Genomic DNA, 23,417 nt, shown 5'->3' with positions numbered 1-23,417 from the left:
ACGCCGCAAATGCCAAAGCGCACATTCGTGGCGTCATTTCTGGGGCGCGACGGATGGCAGCGGCCGTGTGGAACAGCCGCCACCATTTCATACGGACTCAGTCCGTGCTAGGGTTAGGGGCGTCTGGAAGAGACGCCCCGTTCTAACCCTAGCACAGACTGAGTCCGTCCTAGGGTGCCCGTCTGTAACGGGCCAAAGTGAATGCTGCCTGGACACAGGCCATGTTAGTGTCAGTGTTGTGAACCACAAGGCAAACCTTGCAAAAACCAAGTGGTAGAAGAGCTAATAGGAGTCAGTAGTGTTTATCACACAGCGCTTTTTGGAGATTTTGCAGCTCAGAACCGGGGTGACTGCGGGTCCAATGATGCGGATTCACCTCATAACGTGAATGTGTTATCAGACGAGATTCCTTTCTATGGGCTCTCCTTCCGTGGCGCTTCCACAGTAATTCCAAAGTGACTCCTCATTTTGGTGAAATTGGAAAAAAGTGAATTCACAGAATTCGCTTTCAAGCTCACTTTGATTTCACTTCGAATTGGTCTGGTGTGGAAGATCACTCTGATGTCACCCCCCTTAGCCCCCTGCTTCCTGCTCCTTCATCCCCCTCCTCCTCCTTCATGCCATCTCATCTTCTCTGCCACCGTGTGACCTATCCCATCATCTCCTGGATGCTCCTTGAGCCCGATCCTGGCTCCAATGACCCCCTGCGACCTATCCCATCACCCCCTGCCTGCTCCTTGAGCCCAATCCTAGTTCCAGTGACCCCTGAAACATATCCCATCATCCTCTGACTGCTCCTTCAGCCCGATCTTGGCTCCAGTGACCCCCTGCGACCTATCCCATCATCCTCTGACTGCTCCTTCAGCCTGATCCTGGATCCAATGACCCCCTGAAGCCTATCCCATCATCCCCTGACTGCTCCTTCAGCCCGATCCTGGCTCCAGTGACCCCCTGCGACCTATCCCATCATCCCCTGCTCCTTCAGCCCAATCCTGGCTCCAATGACCCCCTGCGACCTATCCCATCATCCCCTGACTGCTCCTTCAGCCTGATGAAGGATGACAGCTAAGGAGGGGGCAGGGAAGGAGGACAGCATCCAGAGCCCTACTGAGCATGCACAAGGATCCCAATCCGAATAGTTGAATCCACATGGTATGCAACGGTGTGGTAATACAATTTGCACTCACTCCGCTTTGCATGAATCCACATCACGTGACTTGCCTTGGATTCGATTCCCTCTCGATTCGGAAGGGCAACGGAAGGGCAACCAGGTGTGACAAAACATTCACGTTATAATGTGAATTCGCATAGCTGAACCAGGAGTCACCCCAGATCTGAGCTGCAAAAAGCCCCATGTGATAAACCGCAGCATGATGTAATGGAACGAGTGTTGGACTGTGACTCTAGGAGACACGGGTTTGAATCCCCACTTGGCTGTGGAGACCCAGTAAGTCACATAATTTCATCCCAAAAGGAAGGCAATAGCAAGATTCCTCTGAATAAATCTGGCAATGAAAAACTTTAGGAGAGGGCCTTTTGACTTTAAGGCACAAGTGGAGCTGATGAGTAAGAATTTAATGACCTAGAGTTAACTCTGTTACTCACATCCTACCTGACAATCCTCCTGGTAGGAATGGTCTTTTTGCTCCTTGCATTTGCCACATACCAACTAGGTAACATGCTCCTCCTCACCAACCATTTCTCTAAACTGAGTTCAGACACAAGGGTACCACAGAGAAGCTACTTCAGAGGTTACCACATGGCACCTCGGCATCCAGACTTGGGGATTCCTACTTCTGTTCAGCTACTTAGAACTCCAAAGAGGCAGAAATGCTCACTGAAGGCTACCAAGAGCTTTACTGTGTGAGAAAAGAATACTGGAATAAAGTGAGAAAGAAGTGGCGTTCTCCTTGCCTCTCCACATGCTGTTGAAGCACTTCCATTTTCTTCCCAATGGAAATGTTGTAAAAACATGTCTTTTGTCTCACTGGAAAAATCCATTTGGCAAAAGGCACACTTTTACAACTGTCTCCCTTGGGAAGTATGCCCAGATCCAAGAAGAAAGCTGCTTCTCTCTGGCTCCATTTTGGCTTTCTTTTCTCATGCAATAAGGCTCCAAGGATTACTTCTTCATGTGATGCTGCACAGTATGAACTGAAACCAATGTTGCATGTACACTTATGGATCCATGCACAATTTGGGCTCTCACTTTTTCCAGTGTGGAAGTATGGGTTAGGAAGAAAACCTGTGGTATCAAGAGCCAGTTCAGGGCCCACTTCCCTAACTGCCTACTTGAGTAGGCAGCTGTGGATAAAGAATTTTTTTCTGCCAGAATATCTGCCTTTCTACAGGAATGGGCCTACAATTGATCTACTGTGAAAGGAAGAGGGGGAGAAGAAAGAAATTGGGAAGGAGGGCAGAGGATCTGTGGATTGTTGCATTGTGTAAACAAACCCACTGTGTTGCTGTTGCTACTTTGGGGACTCACCACAACCTGCCAAATCCCTGTTACCTTTGTGAATTTGGCCATACTTCTGGAGATTTAACAGTAGATTGACAAAGGTTGAGGCAAATTATTGGTGTATCAAGGCACAATCAACTGTAAGAAATGCAAGTGGGACCCATAACCAAATGCTGCCATGTAGGATGGGTGCTCTGCCCCATCTGTCTTTCCCCTTTTGTTTCTTCCCTCCAAAGGCTTGTAACATTCTGTAGCCCCTAAGTATGCTCAGCCTTCATGAGGCTTTTTGCATGGCAGAGTTCAAGGATGCTGGTTTTCAAATTTTTCTTGGAATATAGCCAGATGTTTTTCTCCACACAAACTACTGATGCCAACATACTTTATATTACAAGATATTTTTGTTGCTTGAGGCAGCTGCCCTTAATGTCAGTCCTTGCCCAATTTGCAGTCCAACGCCATGATATTTTTAGTTCATAAGGTAAGTAATAACTTGGGGCATATGACTGAAAGTGAGCCATCTCTCTAACACAACCTTGAGCAACAATTTTAACAATTTGATTTTGTTAATCTGTTTGTACCCATATCAGCTAATTGTCATCTACGGGCACTTTGTTTCAGTGGACACTTATTTTCTTTCTAACCTTGAATCTAAATCCTCCCATCTATTTTACAATCCACAGAGCAATTTCCTTGTTCCCAACCACTGTTTTTATAACATGCTGGGCACTCCAACAAGCAAAGCAGAGACTTTGAGAGAGATGAACAGCAAGCAATTTTCTCCTTGTTACTGAAAACTAATCCCAGGCCAAAAACTTTGGCAATAATTACAAAATTAGAAATCATGCATGTCCCCTATAAAAGGTGACAAGGCACAGTGATCATATAACATGATTTATAGGGACAACAAGAAAATTTAAAATAATGAAATAGAAAATACTAGGAAACCCTACAAAGGGGCCTTATTGCAGTCTCAGCCTAAATTTCATAAAGACAAAAGTTTGAGGCTCCAGGTTTCATGACTGTCTGTAACTGATGAAAATACAGCAGAATTTCTTTAAACCACAGGTTTTTATACCAAATTATGGTGACAGTGTATTAGACTTGTCAGGTTCCTTCTTAAATTAAAAACAGCTGTATTCTACCTTTTGGCAAAAAAAAAAAAAGCCCCCAACAAATCAGCCCAACCACATACCACCGTCTTCAGCAGTGACCGCAAAACCACAAGAGCATTTGTATGATCCTAGATCTAAGACAGTGCTGAAGTCTCTACACAAACCAAACATTGTAAAGAGTGAAGGGAGTCCATAAAAGCTGTTCTGAAATGAGAACTGGAGAACAACCAGAAAGTAAATATAAATACATTTATAGGAGATAAGGTACATTGTGTCTAAAACAGGCAAATGAACAGTGGAGAAATAATTATTTGGGGAATAACTAAAAAATGTAGACTGTCTGGAGATGAATTTGCAATTAAGTTAGAATTGATATGTACGGTAATGTGTTAGACACTCTTAAGAAGCATAGCACACATGACTGTGCTTTTACTATGAAGTTCTGTTAGAAGCGTGTTGGCGACAAAGCCAAAGGACTCCAGTTGTTTTCTCTTAAATACAAGCAGAGATACCCACCTTTGCTTAAGATAGAACTGCCTTATACCCTGACCCTGGTGCTGTTTCCCTCTCATGCACATAGGTGCTCTTCTTACTGTGCATATAATATAAAATGTAATTGCAAACTCAGCTTTACTTGGCCAATCCCAAAGTAATTATTTTATCACAAGTCTCTTTCCCTCTCTTCACCCACTAATGCAAGCAGTCTTCTTCTCTTCACTCACTCACCACCTCTGCTGTTCCTTCCTTCCCATGGTGCCAAATGCTCTTCACACACATACACACTTTACTCACCCAGGTGTTCTTTCTGTCCTGCAACTCACTCATATAGATTATCTCTCTTCCATTCCTCCCTGGTACTCTTTCTCTTTCCCTCTGCTCTTTGTCCCCAAACCTTTTTACTATTCTACTCCCCACAGTGCTTCTTCAGGCTTGTTCTATGCTCATGCTTCACTGCCTTTTACCAGGCAGATGGACCTTCTCTCTCAACAGTTTAGAATCTCTGCAGAATAAAGCAACAATTGAACCAGAATTGTTTTCTCTATCCTCTCTCTGGCCCATTGGAACTGCCTGGCTTAACTGCTAATTTGTTTGCCCTGCTAAGGGAAGTCTGCCACCTAGTAACTGAAGATGGCAATGCATACCTTAGACAAAAATTACTTTAACTTTTTTTAAAAGCAAATAATATTAATGTTCATATTGCTAGATACCAATCATTTGGGATAGCTGGAAGAGTTGTCCATCAAGTAATAGGTCATCAAAATGTTTCATACTATTCTCACTTAGAGGAACTTTTTGTTTGTAGGAGGGGGGGACAAAAAAAAGCATTTAGCTAAGAATGTGAGGTTTTGCCTTATAATCTGCCCTGAGGTTTTAGATTGGGTAAAGATCATAGAATCATAGAATCATAGTTGGAAGAGACCGCACGGGCCATCCAGTCCAACCCCCTGCCATGCAGGAAATCCAAATCAAAGCATCCCCAACAGATGGCCACCCAGCCTCTGCTTAAAGACCTCCAAGGAAGGAGACTCCACTACATTCCGAGAGAGTGTGTTCCACTGTTGAACAGCCCTTACTGTCAGGAAGTTCTTCCTAATGTTGAAGTGGAATCTCTTTTCCTGTAGCTTGCATCCATTGTTCCAGGTCCTGTTCTCTGGAGCAGCAGAAAACAAGCTTGCTCCCTCCTCAATATGACATCCTTTCAAATATTTAAACAGGGCTATCATATCACCTCTTAACCTTCTCTTCTCCAGGCTAAACATCCCCAGCTCCCTGAGTCGTTCCTCATAGGGCAAGGTTTCCAGACCTTTCACCAGTTTAGTCGCCCTCCTCTGGACACGCTCCAGTTTCTCAATGTCCTTTTTGAATTGTGGTGCCCAGAACTGGACACAGTATTCCAGGTGGGGCCTGACCAGAGCAGAATACAATGGAACAATTACTTCTCTTGATCTAGACACTATACTTTTATTGATGCAGCCTAAAATTGCATTGGCCTTTTCAACTGCCGCATCGCACTGTTGACTCATGTTCAACTTATGGTCTACTTGGACTCCTAGATCCCTTTCACATGTACTTTCATTCAGCCATGTGTCTCCCATCCTATATCTGTGCATTTCATTTTTCTGCCCTAAGTGCAGTACCGTACATTTCTCTGTGTTGAATTTCATTTTGTTAGCTTTGGCCCAGCTTTCTAGTCTATTCAGATCATTTTGAATGTTGATCCTGTCCTCTGGAGTATTGGGTGGGTTATAAACCGCCGCTTTGAGGTGGTCTGCCGCCGCCGCCATTTGCTCCGTGCGGGAGCTGCAGCAGCCACACCGCACGGCTCCCGCACGGACCGAAAAAGAAGCTCCAAAATGGAGCTTCTTTAAGCGGCGCCTCTATGACGTCACGAGGCGCCAGGGGCGGACTCGCGACGTCATAGACGCCGCGACACGTGCGGACACACAGCGTCCGATACGTAAACATGGCAGCCCCCATGTGGAAGGGGCGCCGCCATGTTGTACGTATGGAATACGTACTAGGGTTAGGGGGGTGCGGAAGCACCGCCCCTTCCTAACCCTAATACGTATTCCATCCATATTTTTTGGCGGTTTGTAACCCGCCTTAGCTATTCCTCCTAATTTGGTGTCATCTGCAAATTTGATAACTATGCTCCCAATTCTGTCATCCAGGTCATTGATAAAGATGTTGAATAACACTGGGCCCAGGACAGAGCCCTGTGGGACCCCACTGGTCACTTCTCTCCAGGATGAAAAGGAGCCATTGTTGAGCACCCTTTGGGTTCGGCCGGTCAACCAATTACAGATCCATTTAACAGTTCCTTTGTCTAGCCCACATTTTACAAGCTTGTTTGCAAGAATGTCATGGGAAACCTTGTCAAAGGCCTTACTGAAATCAAGATATACTATATCCACAGCATTCCCTTCATCTACCAAGCTGGTAATTTTATCAAAAAAAGAGATCAGATTTGTCTGGCATGACTTGTTTCTCTGAAACCCGTGTTGACTTTTTGTGATTATGGCATTGCCTTCTAGATGTTCACAGACTCTCTGTTTAATGATCTGCTCCAGAATCTTTCCTGGTATTGATGTCAGACTAACTGGACGATAATTGTTGGGATCCTCTTTTTTCCCCTTTTTGAAGATGGGGACAACATTTGCCCTCCTCCAGTCTGCTGGGATTTCTCCTGTTTTCCAGGAGTTTTCAAATATGATTGCCAATGGCTCCGATATTACATTTGCCAGTTCTTTTAGTACCCTTGGATGTAGTTCATCTGATCCTTGAGATTTATACTCATTTTGATTAACCAGGTATTCCTATACTATCTCTACTTATTCTGTGCTGAAATTCCCCTATTCTGTCCTCTACTCCATTATCCTCAGGTTGAGCACCCTTTGTCTTTTCTGAGAAGACTGAGGCAAAGAAGGTGTTGAGTAATTCTGCCTTTTCTCTGTCTTCTGTTAGCATTTTGCCATCTTCTCCATGCAGTGGCCCTACTGTTTCCTTCTTCTTCCTTTTGCTGCGGACATATCCAAAAAAGCCCTTTTTGTTGTTCTTAACCTCTCTAGCAAGCCTGAGTTCATTCGGCGCTTTAGCTTTTCTGACTTTACCCCTACACATGCCTGCTATTTCTTTGAATTCCTTTTTCGTGATTTCCCCCTTTTCCCATTTCTTATACATGTTCCGTTTCAAACTTAACTCGGTTGAAAGTTCCTTAGTCATCCATCCTGGTTTCTTGAGACACCTCCCATTTTTCTTTCTCACTGGAACTGTTTGAAATTGTGCCTTCAGTATCTGTCTTTTGAGAAACTCCCATCCAGCCTGAACTCCTTTATCTTTTAGTATTTCTGACCACGGGATCACCCTCAATACTTCTCTAAGTTTACTGAAATCCGCTCTCCTAAAGTCTAGAATGCATGTTTGACTCTGCCTGGCTTCTCCTTTCCATTCTATAACAAACTCCAGGAGAACATGGTCACTTCCAGCTAATGATCCCACCACTTGCACCCCATTAACGAAGTCATCCTTGTTGGTTAGGATCAGATCCAAAATAGCTGACCCCCTTGTTGCCTCTTCCACCTTTTGGACCATGAAATAGTCTTCCAGGCAAGTGAGGAATTTGCTAGACCTTGTGGATTTGGCTGAGTTTGATTTCCAGCAAATATCAGGGTAGTTGAAGTCGCCCATCACTACTACATCTCTCTTTTCTGACTGTGTGGTCATCTGTTCTAGAAAGATATCATCCAATTCCTCAGTCTGACTTTGGGGTCTGTAGTAGACTCTCACCATAACATCCTTGTTGTTTCCCTCCCCTTTGATTCTTATCCAGATGCTCTCCACCTGGCTTCCATGATTGATGTCCTGGATCTCTTCACTGGTGTAAATATCTCTGACATATAGTGCTATTCCTCCTCCTTTCCTGTTTGGCCTATTTCTCTTAAAAAGGTTATACCCCTCTATTTCCACATTCCAATCATGAGACTCATCCCACCAGGTTTCAGTGATGCCTATTATATCATATTTGCTTTGCTGTACTAGGAGTTCAAGTTCATCTTGCTTATTTCCCATTCTCTGTGCATTAGTGTAGAGGCATCGCAGACCATGGGTCCCATTTACTTGTTGCTTGTGCAAGTTTAGTTGCCTCCCACTGTTGTGTGCTTGCACTTTTTTTCTTGTTTCCTCTATGTCTGTTTGACTATTTTCTCCAGCCCTTTCACCTTCCTTAATATTGTCTCCCTTCCCCACGGAACTCAGTTTAAAGCTCTCCTGATCAAGTTCTTGAGACTGTTGGCAAAAACATTTCTTCCAACTGGCGTGAGATGCAACCCGTCCATTGCAAGAAGTCCCTCCTCATGGAACCGCAGCCCATGATTGAAGAATCCAAATCCTTCTCGGCGGCACCATCTGCGAAGCCAGTTGTTCACATCCACTATTTTCCTCTCCCTTCCTGTACCGTGCCCTTCGACTGGCAGAAGAGACAAGATGACAACCTGTACATCCATTCCTTTCAGCTTCCAACCAAGCGCCTCGTAATCCCTTTTGATGTTTTGCAGGCTGTGTCTTGCAGTATCATTGGTTCCCACGTGGACCAAAAGGAAGGGGTATTGGTCAGTAGGCTTGACCAGTCTTGTCAGCCTCTCTGTCACATCACGGATCTTTGCCCCTGGAAGACAACACACCTCTCAAGACATCTTGTCAGGCCTACAAATCACTGCTTCTGTACCCCTCAGCAAGGAGTTCCCCACTACGACCACACGCCTCCTACGAGGTTTAGCAGCAGCTGTTCCCTCGGGTGGGACTCTCAGGCTTGCCTGCTCTGTCCCTGAAGTCTGTCCATGCTGCTCTTCTTCATCCTCCTTGATAAGGGAAAGAGCTTCAAATCGATTCTCTAGCTGCAAGCTCCCCGAACAATCCCTTCTTGGCCTACTTCTCTGTGTGACATTCCTCCAGCTGTCTGCCTCCTGTGTATGTGAAGTGACCTCCTCGGCTCCAGCATCTTCCTCTGCGTGGTATTCGTCCAGGATTGTTAGTTCTGTTGTGTCCAGGAAATCCTCCTGCTCCCTAATATGTTGAAGTGTAGCTACTCTGGACTCCAACTGCTGCACTTTCTCCTCCAAGAGGGCTACCAACTTGCACTTGGGGCATGTGAAGTTCTCCACTTCTGTAGGCAAGAAGACAAACATCCTGCAAGTGTTGCAGGTGACTGCCGTGGTTCCGTCAGTGTCCATACTGAAAAGTCTTAGGAAATTACTGGAACGGGACTGTGGGCTTCCTCCTGAAAAAAAAATCCTCCAGAAAACACCAACGTTAAGCCCCTGATGTTTCAACAATTCGTGGCAGTGAGCTCAATCAATTCTGCCTCTGCTGTAGATTTCAATGGCTTCCCAGCTACCTCTCTCCTAATCCTATCTGTAGCAGGAACTGCTACATTAATTAATGTATTAATTAAGAATAGAATGAAATCAAATATTATTCCCGTCTCTCCATCTCTCTCACACACACTCTGAAATGAAACCTTGCTATTAAAGAAAAATTGACTTAGGACTGCATACCCTCCAACATTTTACATCAGAGTGTGGTCAAGATGGCAAAGTTATTAATGAGGAAGAACAGACAAACTAGGAGAGGTTGCCAAAGTTTGTATTTTCCTGAGCCTACTGGGAAGGGCAAGACTCAGCCCCCTCCTCTCTTTTGATCCCTGCTGAGTAAATTGAGTACAAATTATTTTTGCACTTTGAACTCCGTTTGCAGCAACTCAAGTAAGTTGAGAATAGAGAGGGGAAGTGACTTGAGAAGGGAGAGATTCTGACATTTTAAAAACAGCCCAAAATAGAACAATAATGGATCCATCAGGAATGTCCCTGCCAAATCAGGAAAGTTGGAAGGTACAAGGCCAGTGAATACAACTGCTCACTTGAAAGATGACATCCAACCTGTGTGAAGGCAGGGGTACAGTCATTCCTTCCCACTTTCCATATCAGACTTTTGCTAATAACTAGCCATATTTTGAAGCAACTGTGTTAGAACTAGGGATGTAGGCCCCAGGGAAATAGGCCCTAGCATACCTGGAACTTTAAAAATATATAATCAGCACCATATATTATGTCCAAACAGAGCTTGGAAGAGTTTTGTGTTTAGAACTCCCCTTAGCCACTGTGCCCAAGGGCCATGCTCATTGATGGATTGGGAGAGTTCCAGTCTAAAAAAGTAGGGTTCCCCTCCCCTGATCTCTGGTCCAGATTCTGGAGTATTTTACTGAAGGAAGACTTAAATGTTACATGTAAATGTAGCTAACAGAACTTCAGTTAGGGATTTTGTTGATGAGATGTCACTTTGGGGTGTGAAATGTACAACAGAAAAGCCAAGGTGACAGTGTTTCATCTTTCCGCCAATCATTGCTTTCTAACTAGAACTCCCTCTTCTGGCTTTCCCTTCTATGTGTCTCAAAAGGAAGCCACTTGATCCTTGCAAAAGCTCATCTGTCGCCATCTGCCAGGGATGCTTTGATTGAGATTTCCTGTATGGCAGGGGGTTGCACTGGATGGCCCTTGTGGTCTCTTCCATCTCTATGATTCTATGATTCATCTGAAATTTCATGAAGAAAAAAGAAAGAAGAGCTGCAGCAGAAAAGCTAAACTCTTTCCCACTCTTCATTCACTTCACCCCTTCCTCCATGTGGCTTTTCTCCAAGATAATCAACTGTTTGTATATTGCAACATTTCTTTGCATCTAAAGTTTGGTTCTGCTGTGACAGAGCATCCTTTTAGGTTTCAACAGCAGAAGTAGCCTATGTACCTTTCCCAAAAGCTGCATCTTGTAGAAGACCTGACAGCCCCACAAATCTAGATGTTAGCAAATCATGAGTTACCCCTGTCAAGTCCCAGGCAGAAGAAAACAACTGTATCTTTCTCCTCAGATGGAGTTGATATACCCACCCTTTACCAGAAAATTGATGGTTGAGGTACAGTGATAAGCAGAGCTTGGAGAGCATTCATACTTTCAAAAGCATTGACCTTTTGAAGAGCTTAAGTTCATTAACATTAAACCATTACAAAAATGTCATCAAAATTAATTTGTTTATTGAATCATTTAATTGTTTGATTTTAAAATAGTATTTAAAATTACTGTTCAGTAGGAAATTGTTACTTTAAAGAAAAATTGAAAAATAAAGAAAAATTGTTGCTTTAAAGAAAAAACATGGGGAAGACAGAACTACTCAACTTTAGCACTGTTTTCTACTTTTTTCCAGCATGTTTTGTATTGTGTTGTATAACATTCTTTGTTTGTTGCGTCCAAGTACCAGGAAATTTACTTTCCTGAGCATTCTTTTACTTCCTACAATGTAGTACAGACCCAAATCCACAACTATCGATCGATCATTCAATCGATCAATCAATTGATCTATGAATTTCCCTGCATGCTCCATCTAATCCACCCACCCCTCTTTTTGGCACCCACATGTTACAACATATATTTACATCCCCTCAGGGCTCATCTGAGAAGAACAACAATTTTAAAAATCATTGGTGAAAATTTTAACAAATAAGTAGTAATTAATTCACTTTTATTGAATTATTTCCAGATTCTGTTGACCCCTCATTTTAGTGATCAGGAAAGAGTCTGAACCATATCATTGTCAGATTTCTTGAACTGTTCCCTAGGTCATTGGTTCTCAAACAGTGGGGCAGGGCCCCCGGGGGACACAGGAATTGCTCAAGGGGGGGCACAAGACCTGGAGGCCCTGATTCTCCCTTCTTCTTTCTCCTCTTCTCAAACATTTTTTGTCCTGAAGAGGAAGAGAAAGGTATCTCCTTTGGCATGTGACTTTCTCACACACACACTCAGTAGTGCTCTTTTTCTTAGTCTCTCTCCCTCAAATACATTCATTCACACGCTGGCTCACAAACAAATTTTGTTAAACACAGCCATCACACTCTTCAGTTCTTTTTTACATACTTGCATATGTGCTTGTGTATATTTGCATACACACACATGTGCACGCATACAGTGGGCTCTTGTCATCCACGGATCTGAGCATCCACTGACGGCAAGCCCCACTGTTTTCAACGGAGACATGTGCATGTAGCCATGCTAGTGGCCACACACACATCGTGCCACCAACTGGGGACAATAGGACTTGGGGATCTGCATTTTTTTTCTTATCAGAAGGGGGGGGGGGCAGAACGTATCCCTCATGGATACAAAGAACTGACTGTATGTATGTGTGTGTGCATATCTTTTTTTCTTGTGTATACATAAGATAATTCATGTTTCTGTATGACTGTGTGAGAGATCAAATGAGTATGTGTATGAATGAAAGAAAAAATGAAAGAGCATGACTTGGTGTGTACATATCTGTGAGCACTTTTGTAACTGTACGTGAGACAGTATGTGTGAACTTTACACATATGTTAAGTATTGAATTTATTTCAATAAAACTGCTAATTTGAATGATTTTATTTCCTTATAAAATGTAAAAATATGAATATACATGAATGTGCAAATAAAAATATGCACACCAAATAAACAAAACATTTTATTTATATACTACATGAAGGGGAGGGGGATGCCACAGCTGCATGTAGATGTAAAGAGGGTCATGAGGACAAAAAGTCTGAGAATCTAAGCTATAGGAAATGCGAGACCTCATGACCCTTTTCTTGTTATTAACAGTGGATTGTCTATTTAAATGTAGGGAACAAAACCAAGTCATGTTTATTTGTTTGATCGTTTGTTTGAATACTCTCTGCACTATCTTCCTCTCACAGCAAATTGATGAGATTTGGCGTGAAATGAGATGGATCAATGAAGCACTACAGTATGCACGGTACAGACAGCCAGTTGGTGGCTTGCCAATAACAAAGATTGTGGATCTGTCAGAAGAACCTGTGCAAAAGAAGATAAGCTCAACATCCTCCCATCTTGATTGTCTTCCATCACCACCACCTTCACCCGAGACAGAAACCCACAGGAGAAAAGCTGTGAGTGGTAAGTAAGAGGAAAATATTTTCATCCTCCCCTGTCTAGATAACACAATCACTTCTGATTCAGAAAAAAAAAATGACTATCATAAGCTATGGAGATGTGGAGCTAGGCAGTGAGTGGATATCTCTGTGGCAAGGCTCCTCCACTCATTCCACATCCAAATTCATCCTGTGGCTATTGCCCATAAGGTAATAAATGTCTTTACTATAGGGGCCACCAATACAGTGCAAGAAAACATTATGTAATGGGTAGGATATCTATGATGGACCCTTTAAAATGTTACAGCTGATGTGTTTACATGAACTCACCATGCATGTACTGATCTCCATGACCAAGGAAATGAACATAACTATATATTACAGTTTGGACAATGTAATGCATGATCAGTGTTGTACATAGATTAAATCTACAGTTTGTTCTCCTTCTCTAGTTACCCTAAGTAAACAGCATTCATTAATTGGATCTGTTCTAATTGGGATTAAAAATAGGATTTGGGCCTCTTTTTCTCCCTAATCATAGAAAGTCTGTTAAGGATGGAAGGATGGAATAGCTGTATAAGTGTCTTTTGATTTATAGCAAGAGGAACCTAGTATCTCAAAGAACCTCTATAGTAATTTAATCCTGTTGTTTTGAAAATGTGTGTGTAATCTTGTTTCATTTTATTTGGGGGGGGGGGGGGTCTATGTTTTATATCCAAATAAAAATTTGCTATAGCTCTGGACAGTGTGTTGAGATGGCTAATTAATCTCACTGTCAACAATTTGCATTTGCATCCAGCTCTGTGTTGTCTGTCTACGTTGTCCAGCCTGGGGCTATCATCATGCCTTCATCTGATAGTTTATTGCAACACAAAATTCAATGTTCCGTAGAGAAATCAAAAACATTTCAGAGAAGGAGGAGTTAATGGGTCCATTTTCTTTCCAATTTTGGACATCTCCTTTATCCTTCTATCTCCCCTCTGGCTGTTGGATAATTGGATAGACGGCAGTGCATATGTATAGAAGGATTTTGTTTAACTGACAGTCTTCAATTGCACTCAGGTGATCTGGTAGGAACCACTGTACAGAATAAAACACAAACACACACAATAAACCATGCATCTGTGTAATGTCATTTTGCTGTACATCATAGCTGTGCTAAGTAATTTGAAAAATGAATCTGATAGTAAAAATAGAGAGGAAAATAGAGGGTCCATCCAATGGGAAGAGCAGGTTTTAAACTACCTGACTTTTTTTTTTTTTTTTTTTTTTTTTTTTTTTTTTTTTTTTTTTTGGAGTGCAGAGACTTGGGGGCAGGGGAAGAATTCTCACAGCCCAAAATGGTTGTTAAGAGATAAGATGTTGTGGGGGGGGGGAGATAAGAAAACAAGACCAGCAGCAAAATCCTTCAAAATGATACTGTACTGCCTCTTCTGGTGAACCATTTAGAATTACAGATTCAATATTTCTCAGAGCTATGATGTTTTCAGAAGTGTCATTCAAAATAATTTAGGACCTGTTCTGTTTATTTATTTATTTTTGCCAAACAATGTTGATAAAAACAATTCTTCATTGGAGAAATGTATGTAGATGAGTCCTTGTCTATAGCGGAGGGGAGGATTCAGGGTTGGATGGTCTCCAGATGACCCTGTTCCTCCCTCCCTCTCTGCTTTTCTCCCGCTCTCTTCCTCCTTTCTTCTCTCCTGCCTACCTTTCCTTCCATGACAGAGGCTGCATACAAGGTGGAAAACAACTCCCTTTTCTCCTCTTCCTTAGCCATTCCCAGTGGCATACACACTGCAGCATAGCCAGTGCTGACCGGGAAGGCTTTTGGCTTTCTCCTGTTCCTGGAGGGAACAGCTGAGAATGAATCAAAGCAGGTGGCCCTTTGAGGTGGAGGGCACAGTGGAACTTTTTATTTTTATTTTATTTTTTGTCTCCACAACATGCAGTTAGGTGAACCTGACCCATTTAAACAACCAGTTTGGTCATACCAATATGAACGAGCTGAATTCTGCTGCTCGATGTTCTCCCTCAAGTGCCAAAAGGTTTCTCTTTGCCCTGGCAGTCCATTAGTTTCTCTGTCCCCAGACCTGATAGGGCTACATGAACTTTCATGTCAAGCTTTGCCTTTTGGGTGCAGCTACATTGCAGAATTAAATCAGTTTGACACTATTTTAACTGCCAAGACACTATCCTATGGGATCCTGGAATTTGTAGTTTGGCGAGGTATTCAGTCTGGTCTGTCAGTGCACGCTCTGGTGCCTCACTACAGACTACAAATCCCAGGACTGTAGGATAGAGTCATGACAGTTAAAGTGGTATTAATTCTGCAAAATGGCTGCACCCCTAGTCTGGCCACCAGTCAGTGTCACCATATCTGCCTGGTAACTATTTCTGGCTCTGGTTTATAAATCCACTTGTCAGTCCCACTGAATCAATGGAACTTATATAAGTGCTGGCTTACTCAGTGAGCTTATTCTAGTTGGGACAAACAATCGGATTTGAACATTTGTTTATTTGTTGCATTCCTTTTGGGCCCTGGGCCCAGGAGCCTGTTCCTTTTGCAGGTACACCAGGTTGCCTAATTTCTACACTGCTTGTGATTCAAAAACTCACCAGAGAGATAATGACACATTAGGAACAACAACTGCTAAGATATAATGTATATCTCTAGGTACTTTTTAAGCCTATTTTAGACCCATTCCTTAAAAAAAGTGTATTAAAACATCTAATACTGGGAATTTGGCAGGTTGAACTGAATTTGGGATGAGATAAAGAAAGAGAGTCACTGCTCGCTTACAATCTGAAATTAAAGTATTTTTCCTTTGAAAGTAAGAAAACATAGAGATTGCTCTGTGGCAGTCTCTTTTTTCTCTATGGGTAAACAAAATTAAGGCCAAAAAAGTAAGAGACAGTTCTAATAATCCTTCTATCCACATAATCCTAACAACCTATTTATCGAAAAAGTAGTGGATTACCCAAAGCAAAGCCTTGGCAGTGATATATGGAGCACAAGGAGAGGCATTTCCAGACTTGATCTCAGCAGGAAGCAACATCTCTGAGCTGAGTTCCGAAACAGCAGAAAAGTTAATTTATCCTTGGACATCCCAATGTCAGGGTACTGTGCAAGTCTTGGGTAGTAAAAAGGATGGGGGAATCTTGTCGCCTTTATTTTTTCCTACATTCATTTTTCAAATGTTTTAAAACTTAAAACATCAGGTTCTTTGCATCCCAAATATGAAGTCTGCGAACTTTTGGCAAATCCTTCAAAAACAAACTGAAACCAATTGTTCCACCTTTTCAGAAGCCATATTCCATAGTTACAGCTATTCCCAGGATGTGTTGTACCTGTTTACTGCACAGGTATTAAAGTAAGGGCTGGCATCCTGTTGACTAAAGGAAAAACCACTGGGTTTATTTTTTTACCTATAAAAAACAAGGGAAGACTTAGGTTGCCAGTGTTGAGATTGGAAGCAATTAAGTTTAGATTTTTAGGTGAGAAGTCTAATAAAATGAGTAAACATTGTTGAGAATTTTAAAGATATTGAGCATTTGTATTTTTAGGCTTGGGAAGTGGGAATCAATTTTAATTAGTGTTAATTATGTTTGTTGGAGTTTATGTTGATTGTATGTGGATTGTATTAGATGCAGTTTTAGGGGGAGGGAAAGAGGGAAATTGGGACTGGGTGGGGAGTAGTGTTTTTACTTTGTTTTAGTTTAGTTGTGTATTTAGGAGATATTTTATTTTGTTGTAGTTTAATTTGATATAGGAATATAGATTAGAACAGGATAAGTTTTGTGTGTGTTTTAGTGCTTTTTATTGTGTATATGTGTTAAAATTTAATAAAAATTAATTTAGAAAAAGGAAATGACATGAAGGAATACAACAACAACAAACAACTGTACATGAGAATTTCCAGCAGTTAAGAGATCATAGGTCCATTTTATGATCACAAAAGGTCTGTTTCTTCCAATCCTTTTTTCCTACTTATGGCTATCCAAAGGCAAACCTATCACAGAGTTTTCTTGGTAGATTTCTTCAGAGGGGGGTTGCTATTTCCATCCTCTGAGGATGAAAGAATGTGACTTGTCCAAAGTCAGTGATTTTTCAGTGGCTGAGTGGGGAACTGAATCCTGGTTTCTAGAATCATAGTTCACCATTCAAACCACAATGCCACGTTGGCTCTGATGTCTGAATATGACCTCAAAAAGATATCTTTTTCAGTCAGGCAGTACAGTAGAATCCCACTCTTTCCCACCTCAAGCTTTTATTGAATTGTTCACCACAGACACACTGCTGCAACCAGTCAGCAAAAGTTAGTGTTTCTCTAGCCCTCTTCCACCATCCTTCAAATTCTGATGCTTCTGAAAATAAAATAAAATAAAATAAAAAAAACCTACAACAACTTCCAGTTATACAGAGGACAATGTGGAAGAGTGGGGCTGGGCAAGTATAAAAAGTCTTTGTAAAAAGGAGCTTCTTTGTCAGTTTTTGTTAACTGAGGTATGCCTATTGGGAGGTATGATACCAACAGTAAGATTTGCTGTATGGCATGGCATTGAACTTAAGTATGCAACCTGCCAGCTGCTAATCTTTTTCTTTTCCTTTTAATCCTTCTGCTTCCAGACTCTCAGCCTTATTCAGATGAAGAAGGTTGCTCTGAAGTATTCCTTCCAACTGACAGTGACTATGATTCCAGTGATGCATTAAGCCCTAGAGAGCTGGACTTGGTTTATTCATCCTCCCAGGACATCTCCCATCAAGCCGTGAGCTGTCTGAGTGGCAGTGCACCAGATGTCCTCCAGGTCCATGACATCAAACCTTGCCTGACTCCAAAACAAAACCCAAAAGGGGGTAGCGGCTTAGAGGCAGATATCGAGCAGTCTACAGAATACATGCAGAGCCTGTCGATAGGAGGGCTATCTCCGAAAAGTACAGAAAAGAATCCAGGCTTGAGGCAACCGTTGAGTTTCTTAGGTAAAAAAAAGCATGGGAAACATCAGCACTATAGTTATTTCAGCAGACACCATCGTTGGCTGCGTGTACACAGCGAGTCCCAGTCAGTCTCCCTTTCAGAGGGTCTGTATACACAACATCTCACACGAGCCATGGAGTTCTCACAAGAGCCTACCTCTGGTGAGCAGATAAGCATCTCTATTGATTGCCCGCGCAATACTTTTTTACCTCATGCTTCAAGCCTCCCAGAAGAAGGGAAAGGCAAATATGAGGAACTTAGACCGAGCATTCACAGGATATATGTCGAGCCTCTCAAGAACACACTCCCCAGTGAAGAAAGGAAATCCTGGGCCCTAAGCAGCCAGCCAATAGGACATGAGGATTTGCACAGTCCCACAGGCCAGAGAAAGGTCTCAGAAGATCACTCCAACTCTAACATCACTGAAGTATGCAGCAGCAATCTCTAGGGATAAATGTTTCCTGGTGGGATACCTCCCAATCCTATCTCTCCAAATGGGATTATAAGTATTACCATTTCTTATTTCTACAAAGCAATCTCTGCGTACAAAGGTTCCAACTCTTGTTCTCAAAGATCAGGTTTTCTAAGATGAAGCATGCAATGTGGCTTCTCTTTTACAAACATGCCTGCTTGAATAATCCTTTCTAAAACAGGGTGGCTGACCCCTGACTGTTAAGTATTCATCTATGCTTTCAACAGGGCAGAGGGAAGCATTCTCCAGTGAATGTTTTCCATGTGGGTCTTTATGGAAAGTAAAATGTTTCCTGAAAGACCTACCAATGCAAAGTTACAGCTTTTTCATCCTCATTTACTTTTGTTCACAGCCTTTGCCGGCTGTTATATCAACACCATTTTAAAAAATGGCTCTCCTTTTTCTTAGTAACAGTGACACAATCATGTAATGGTTCAGATCAGGCTGCTTGGTATCATGGAAGATGAAGAAAGATAATTAAATTAGAAGATAACACATTTCTTGAGGAGCAGTCACTCTCATACTGAATTGGTTTCCTTAATCCTCAGTAATATGACACAAATTCTGACTGATGACATGCCAAGATTATTCATGCTAGGAAGAAGGAGATCAGTCTGAAGAATAAAATGCTGTTGATGCTGCAGCCAGCTAGGCCTGTAAAGAAGCTCATAATGAGGACAGGCACAGAAAGTATATGATGTTGTACTAGATAGTAATTTCTCTCTCTAGTAGACCGCTATTTAAAAATAATAATCATAATGGTACCTTCAATGCCAAAAAAAGTGTTGAAAGGGGTAGGAGTTGGTGGGGTGGGAAACTGAGAGAGAAATGCTAGACAAAGCATTTCCTCAGCTTTTGCTCTTTTCTAGATGTTAATATCTCCACCCAGGAAAAAGGTGTTTGACTTGCCATTTTCCCAGCCACAGAGCTTTAAATGTTCCCTGAGTACATATTTATCTTACAGAGTTAAGCTGTAGCAGTTCCTGTAAAGCAGTGATTCCCAAACTGGGTGGTACGCCCCCCAGGGGGTGGTGGAACGTTCCAGGGGGGCAATGAGAGAAAATTGGGGCTCTATATGAGGGGAAATGGGGGGGGGCTTTATTCAAAGTATTGGTGTGCAAGAAAGACAAGGGGAACCACTGGCCTTTAGGACCATGGTGGGGGAGAGGGTTGCACGAACCTTCTTTTCAGAGTCCTTTAAAACCACAACACAGCCTCGCTGATCATTTTGTGTGGTGCTATCTCCCACTTTTTCCCTGCCCATGAAAGCTCACTCCCTTACTAGCATCTTTCACTAGTATGGAAGTTGGGAAATTCTCATGGGGCTTGGGCACAAGGCAACACTACTCTGGCTCGGAGTGGCACCATTTTGGGACAGACTGGAGCAAAGAGTTAGAGTACATGGTGCAGGGGAAGAAGTGGTGGCAAAAAGGAGCTTTCAGATTTGGGGGCCTCCTTAAGCTTTGTGAGCTTTGCTAGGAACTGGCTGGCAAGTTGAAGTTGTACTACTTCTCCTGCTTTCAGACAGGCTGAGAGAAGAGGTAGCAGAAGAAACCATATTTTTTGTGGGAGAGTGGACATTTGCAGCTGTGTGGGGAAGACATTGAGAGTATTTCTAAAGAACAGGGTATACAAACAATAAAAAATAATAATAATGTCTCTGGGGAAGGAGTATCTATGCTCAATTATTGGAAAGAGTCCTTTGTCTTGGAGCAACTCCTGTAGTTAAAATCTCTCCCTTTCCAGCCCACACCAGTCTCCAGTCAAGAACATGTGGCCTCTGTAAACCCCAACATACACCCTGACTGCACCTTTCTCTGCCCTGATGAAGGATTGAGAGTCCCTTCTATCTGGGGAGAAGCTTCTCCCTTGCACCTAGTCACCCTGGGAGCAGACACTTGGTTGCCTGAGAAGCACCCAAGAGGCCTCTTGTTCACACTGGCCTTTGCTGCAAGGCTGGCACAGGTGAGAGGCTTTTCGGTTGCTGTTCAGCCAGCTTCTTGGTTGCTGCTCTCAAGGTGACTGGGTACAAAGGGAAAAGCGACTGAGATTGGCTGTTTGGAATTTGCAATAGAACAGTAGATCTAAGATCCAAAAAGATGCCCCAGGGAATGGGACACTAGGATTATCACTCAAGAAAAAAGGGGGTGGTAGGCTGAAAAAGTTTGGGGACCACTGCTATAGAGGATTGTCTCTGCCACACCTGTCAACAGTTCACAAGCTAAAGTGATATCCATATAACATGGTTTGGTAGCTGAGATGTAGTCTCTGAGTCACAAGTTAACAACCCTGTTTCCAGGAAGCCTGCCATCTCATCTTTTGTATCTTAATATTACTAGGCAATAGGATTTGACCATTTATCACCATTAAAAAATGAAGAATGAGAGCAGTGGGAACTAATAACTTCCAAGTCAGCAGGGCACTGCATTTCAGGAGTTTATCTTGCAATGAAAGAAAGCAGAAGTTCAGATGAATAGTAGTGACTTTCTACATGCCTTATTGCATAACTTTGTAATGCTTGAGACAGTTCTCTTCGCATGGGATATGGTTGTAAACTGAGTCTTTTTTCTAGATGGAAAAATATGTTTGACAAAAGACTCACATTTATGACTATCTCTCACAGGAAGAGTGCTCCCACTGAAGCACTACAGCATCATTTGGTAAGGTACAGTGCAGCCACTGTGCACCGGAAGAAACAATAGCATGTGTGCCTGTGGCGCATGCGCCACCGCTGCCGCACGCCACTGCAAGCACAAGCCCCATTACTTGTAATGGGGCTTGAGCATACACGCTTTTGTTTTACAGGGGGGGGGTCCGGAACGGATCCCCCATGTAAAAGAAGAGTGCACTGTACATAGAAAGGTGCTACTATCCGACTGATCTTCCACCTTTTTCCTCTGCAGTAAATTCCTTAGTCTGAACCTTAAAGAAACTATTTAAGGTGTTGAAATTTATCTCCAAAAGAGCTTCTGCAGTTGGCAAATGACCTTTAAAGTTTGGACTAAACCCTACAGGGTAGCCATCAACTGACACTGGATGAGGGGCATAATTTTGCTAGTACAGCCTGGGAGTAATCGTGAAGACCAATGTTTTGTGTTTTTCAATTTTGTTTAAGGCACCATTAGAACTAGCCCTGTAGTTTAATTTTGTTTCTTAGTAAAAAGTATGAATCCAAGTTTTTAAATGTAACTTGACCTTTTGAAATAATGTAATTTGAATTACCCTTTGTTGATACAATTCCTCAAAATGCATGCACATGTTCATGTAAGGTCACAACTTCCATGTAGCCCCGTGGAAAATCCCAGTGGACAAAGCAAAGTTGTTCAGGCTTTTTTTTTTTCTATAGAGGCTAGAAATCTGATCTTTAATTCATTATTACTTAGAGAGTTTGGATAATGAAGCAATCTATGAAGTCAACTGAAGGGTGAAATTAATCTCAATTAACTAAGTTGAAAATATAGTAAATCTGCCTGAAAATAATAGCACCAGTATTGCAGTCTAACATTTCCTAAGACAAAACAAAAGCTGATTCTTTTGACTCACACACACATACACGATGTTACTCCTGGCCTCTCCTCTTTGCTAATGTTAATCAACCAAAGACAACATTTTGATGTCATTCTTCGAACATCAAATTATGGCATTAGTCTCTCCATAAGACTGGGGACAGTACTTTTTGAGAGAGGTGGAAGTATTATAATAGTAGGGTTAGCAAGGTGGTATATACCTGTGCAATGGAGCCTTTCCTTATGCAGGGGATCTGTTCCGGACCCTCCCACATAAGGCAAATTCCACATAAGCACAAGCCCCATTCAATAGAATGGGGCTTGTGCTTGCGGCAGTGTGGGGATACGTGCCATGGGCGCGCACCCCATTCATTTGTAAAGTGGAAGCTGTGTATGGTGTGCCCGTGTATGGAGCGGGCGCACCATACTAATTTCTGTTGTCCCACCTTGTATGGACAGTATTAATTCTTCTTCCCCAGAGCAAGATGATTATATCCACAGTGGTAAACAAGACCTCTATAATATCACACTCTCAAAAATAATCATGAATCTTTCTCCTGCAGGGGTTACATTTTCTTATCACATTCCTATGACTATAGTTTCACATGGGCTCGACAGACCACCGCTTTTAGCGCTGGATTGGGGCCACAGCAACTACATGCCACGGCCCTGATCTCTCCTTTCTGGGGCGCCATAGCCACCGGCGTGCAGCTTTTCGTGTAGACACAGCAGCAGAGGAATATCGTGATGCTGCGCACTGTGTGGAGCGGTGTGGTATAGAAATGTACTTACTATTGCTATTGCTATAGATCAGTACATTAATTGGCTGGTTGTTAAGAGCAGCTTCTCTCAGCTTGGTGTTTTCAACACTTTTTAGTTACAGGTCCCACTAGTCCTAACCAGCATGGCCATAGTCAGGAGAGAAAACAGTTGTAATCCAAAAACATCTGGGGGATACCAGGTTGGGAGATATTGATTTAGATGCATCCAAGATAAAGATTATTATTCTGTATGAAAAAAATGTAAATGAGCATATGGCTGACACCTTCTCAGTCTGTTGTCTTCAGAATTTCATTTCAACTGTCCTGGTCCTATTAATATCTCATTACTTAGACCCACTCCTTTGGAGTGGTTACAAAATTTATATCAGCTGATATCTGCTGACTGCAGAGCTTTGAGACTGATTTATCTAGAAAGTATCAATCCACAGCAAAAGAAAAAGGGGAAAAAAGGGGTGGGGACTGGCATCCTATAGTTTTTATGATCAAACAAGCTTCATTTATATAAACAAACAAGCTTCATTTATATACCGCTTCATACTGCCTAAGCAGTGTCTAAGCGGTTTACAACTGTAAGCTAATTTGCCCCCAACAATCTGGGTACTCATTTTAGCAACCTTGGAAGGATGCAAGCCTGAGTCGAG

General features: G+C 42.4%; 1 protein-coding gene across 1 annotated transcript in view; it reads left to right on the top strand.

The window, feature by feature from the left end:
- Positions 1–18,464, top strand: part of ANKFN1 (ankyrin repeat and fibronectin type III domain containing 1) — a 155,212-nt gene extending 136,748 nt beyond the window's left edge. Inside the window, exons 17-18 of the mRNA XM_089508231.1 lie at positions 12,843–13,062; positions 17,668–18,464. Coding sequence (XP_089364357.1) covers positions 12,843–13,062; positions 17,668–18,464 — 1,017 coding nt within the window. The remainder of the gene's footprint in view (positions 1–12,842; positions 13,063–17,667) is intronic.
- Positions 18,465–23,417: the final 4,953 nt, after the last annotated feature.

Source organism: Sceloporus occidentalis, unplaced genomic scaffold (assembly GCF_023333645.1).
Source record: "Sceloporus occidentalis isolate IW3139 unplaced genomic scaffold, rSceOcc1.0.p SCAF_1, whole genome shotgun sequence".
NCBI lineage: Eukaryota > Metazoa > Chordata > Lepidosauria > Squamata > Phrynosomatidae > Sceloporus > Sceloporus occidentalis.
This window is presented reverse-complemented; position numbering and strand designations above follow the sequence as displayed.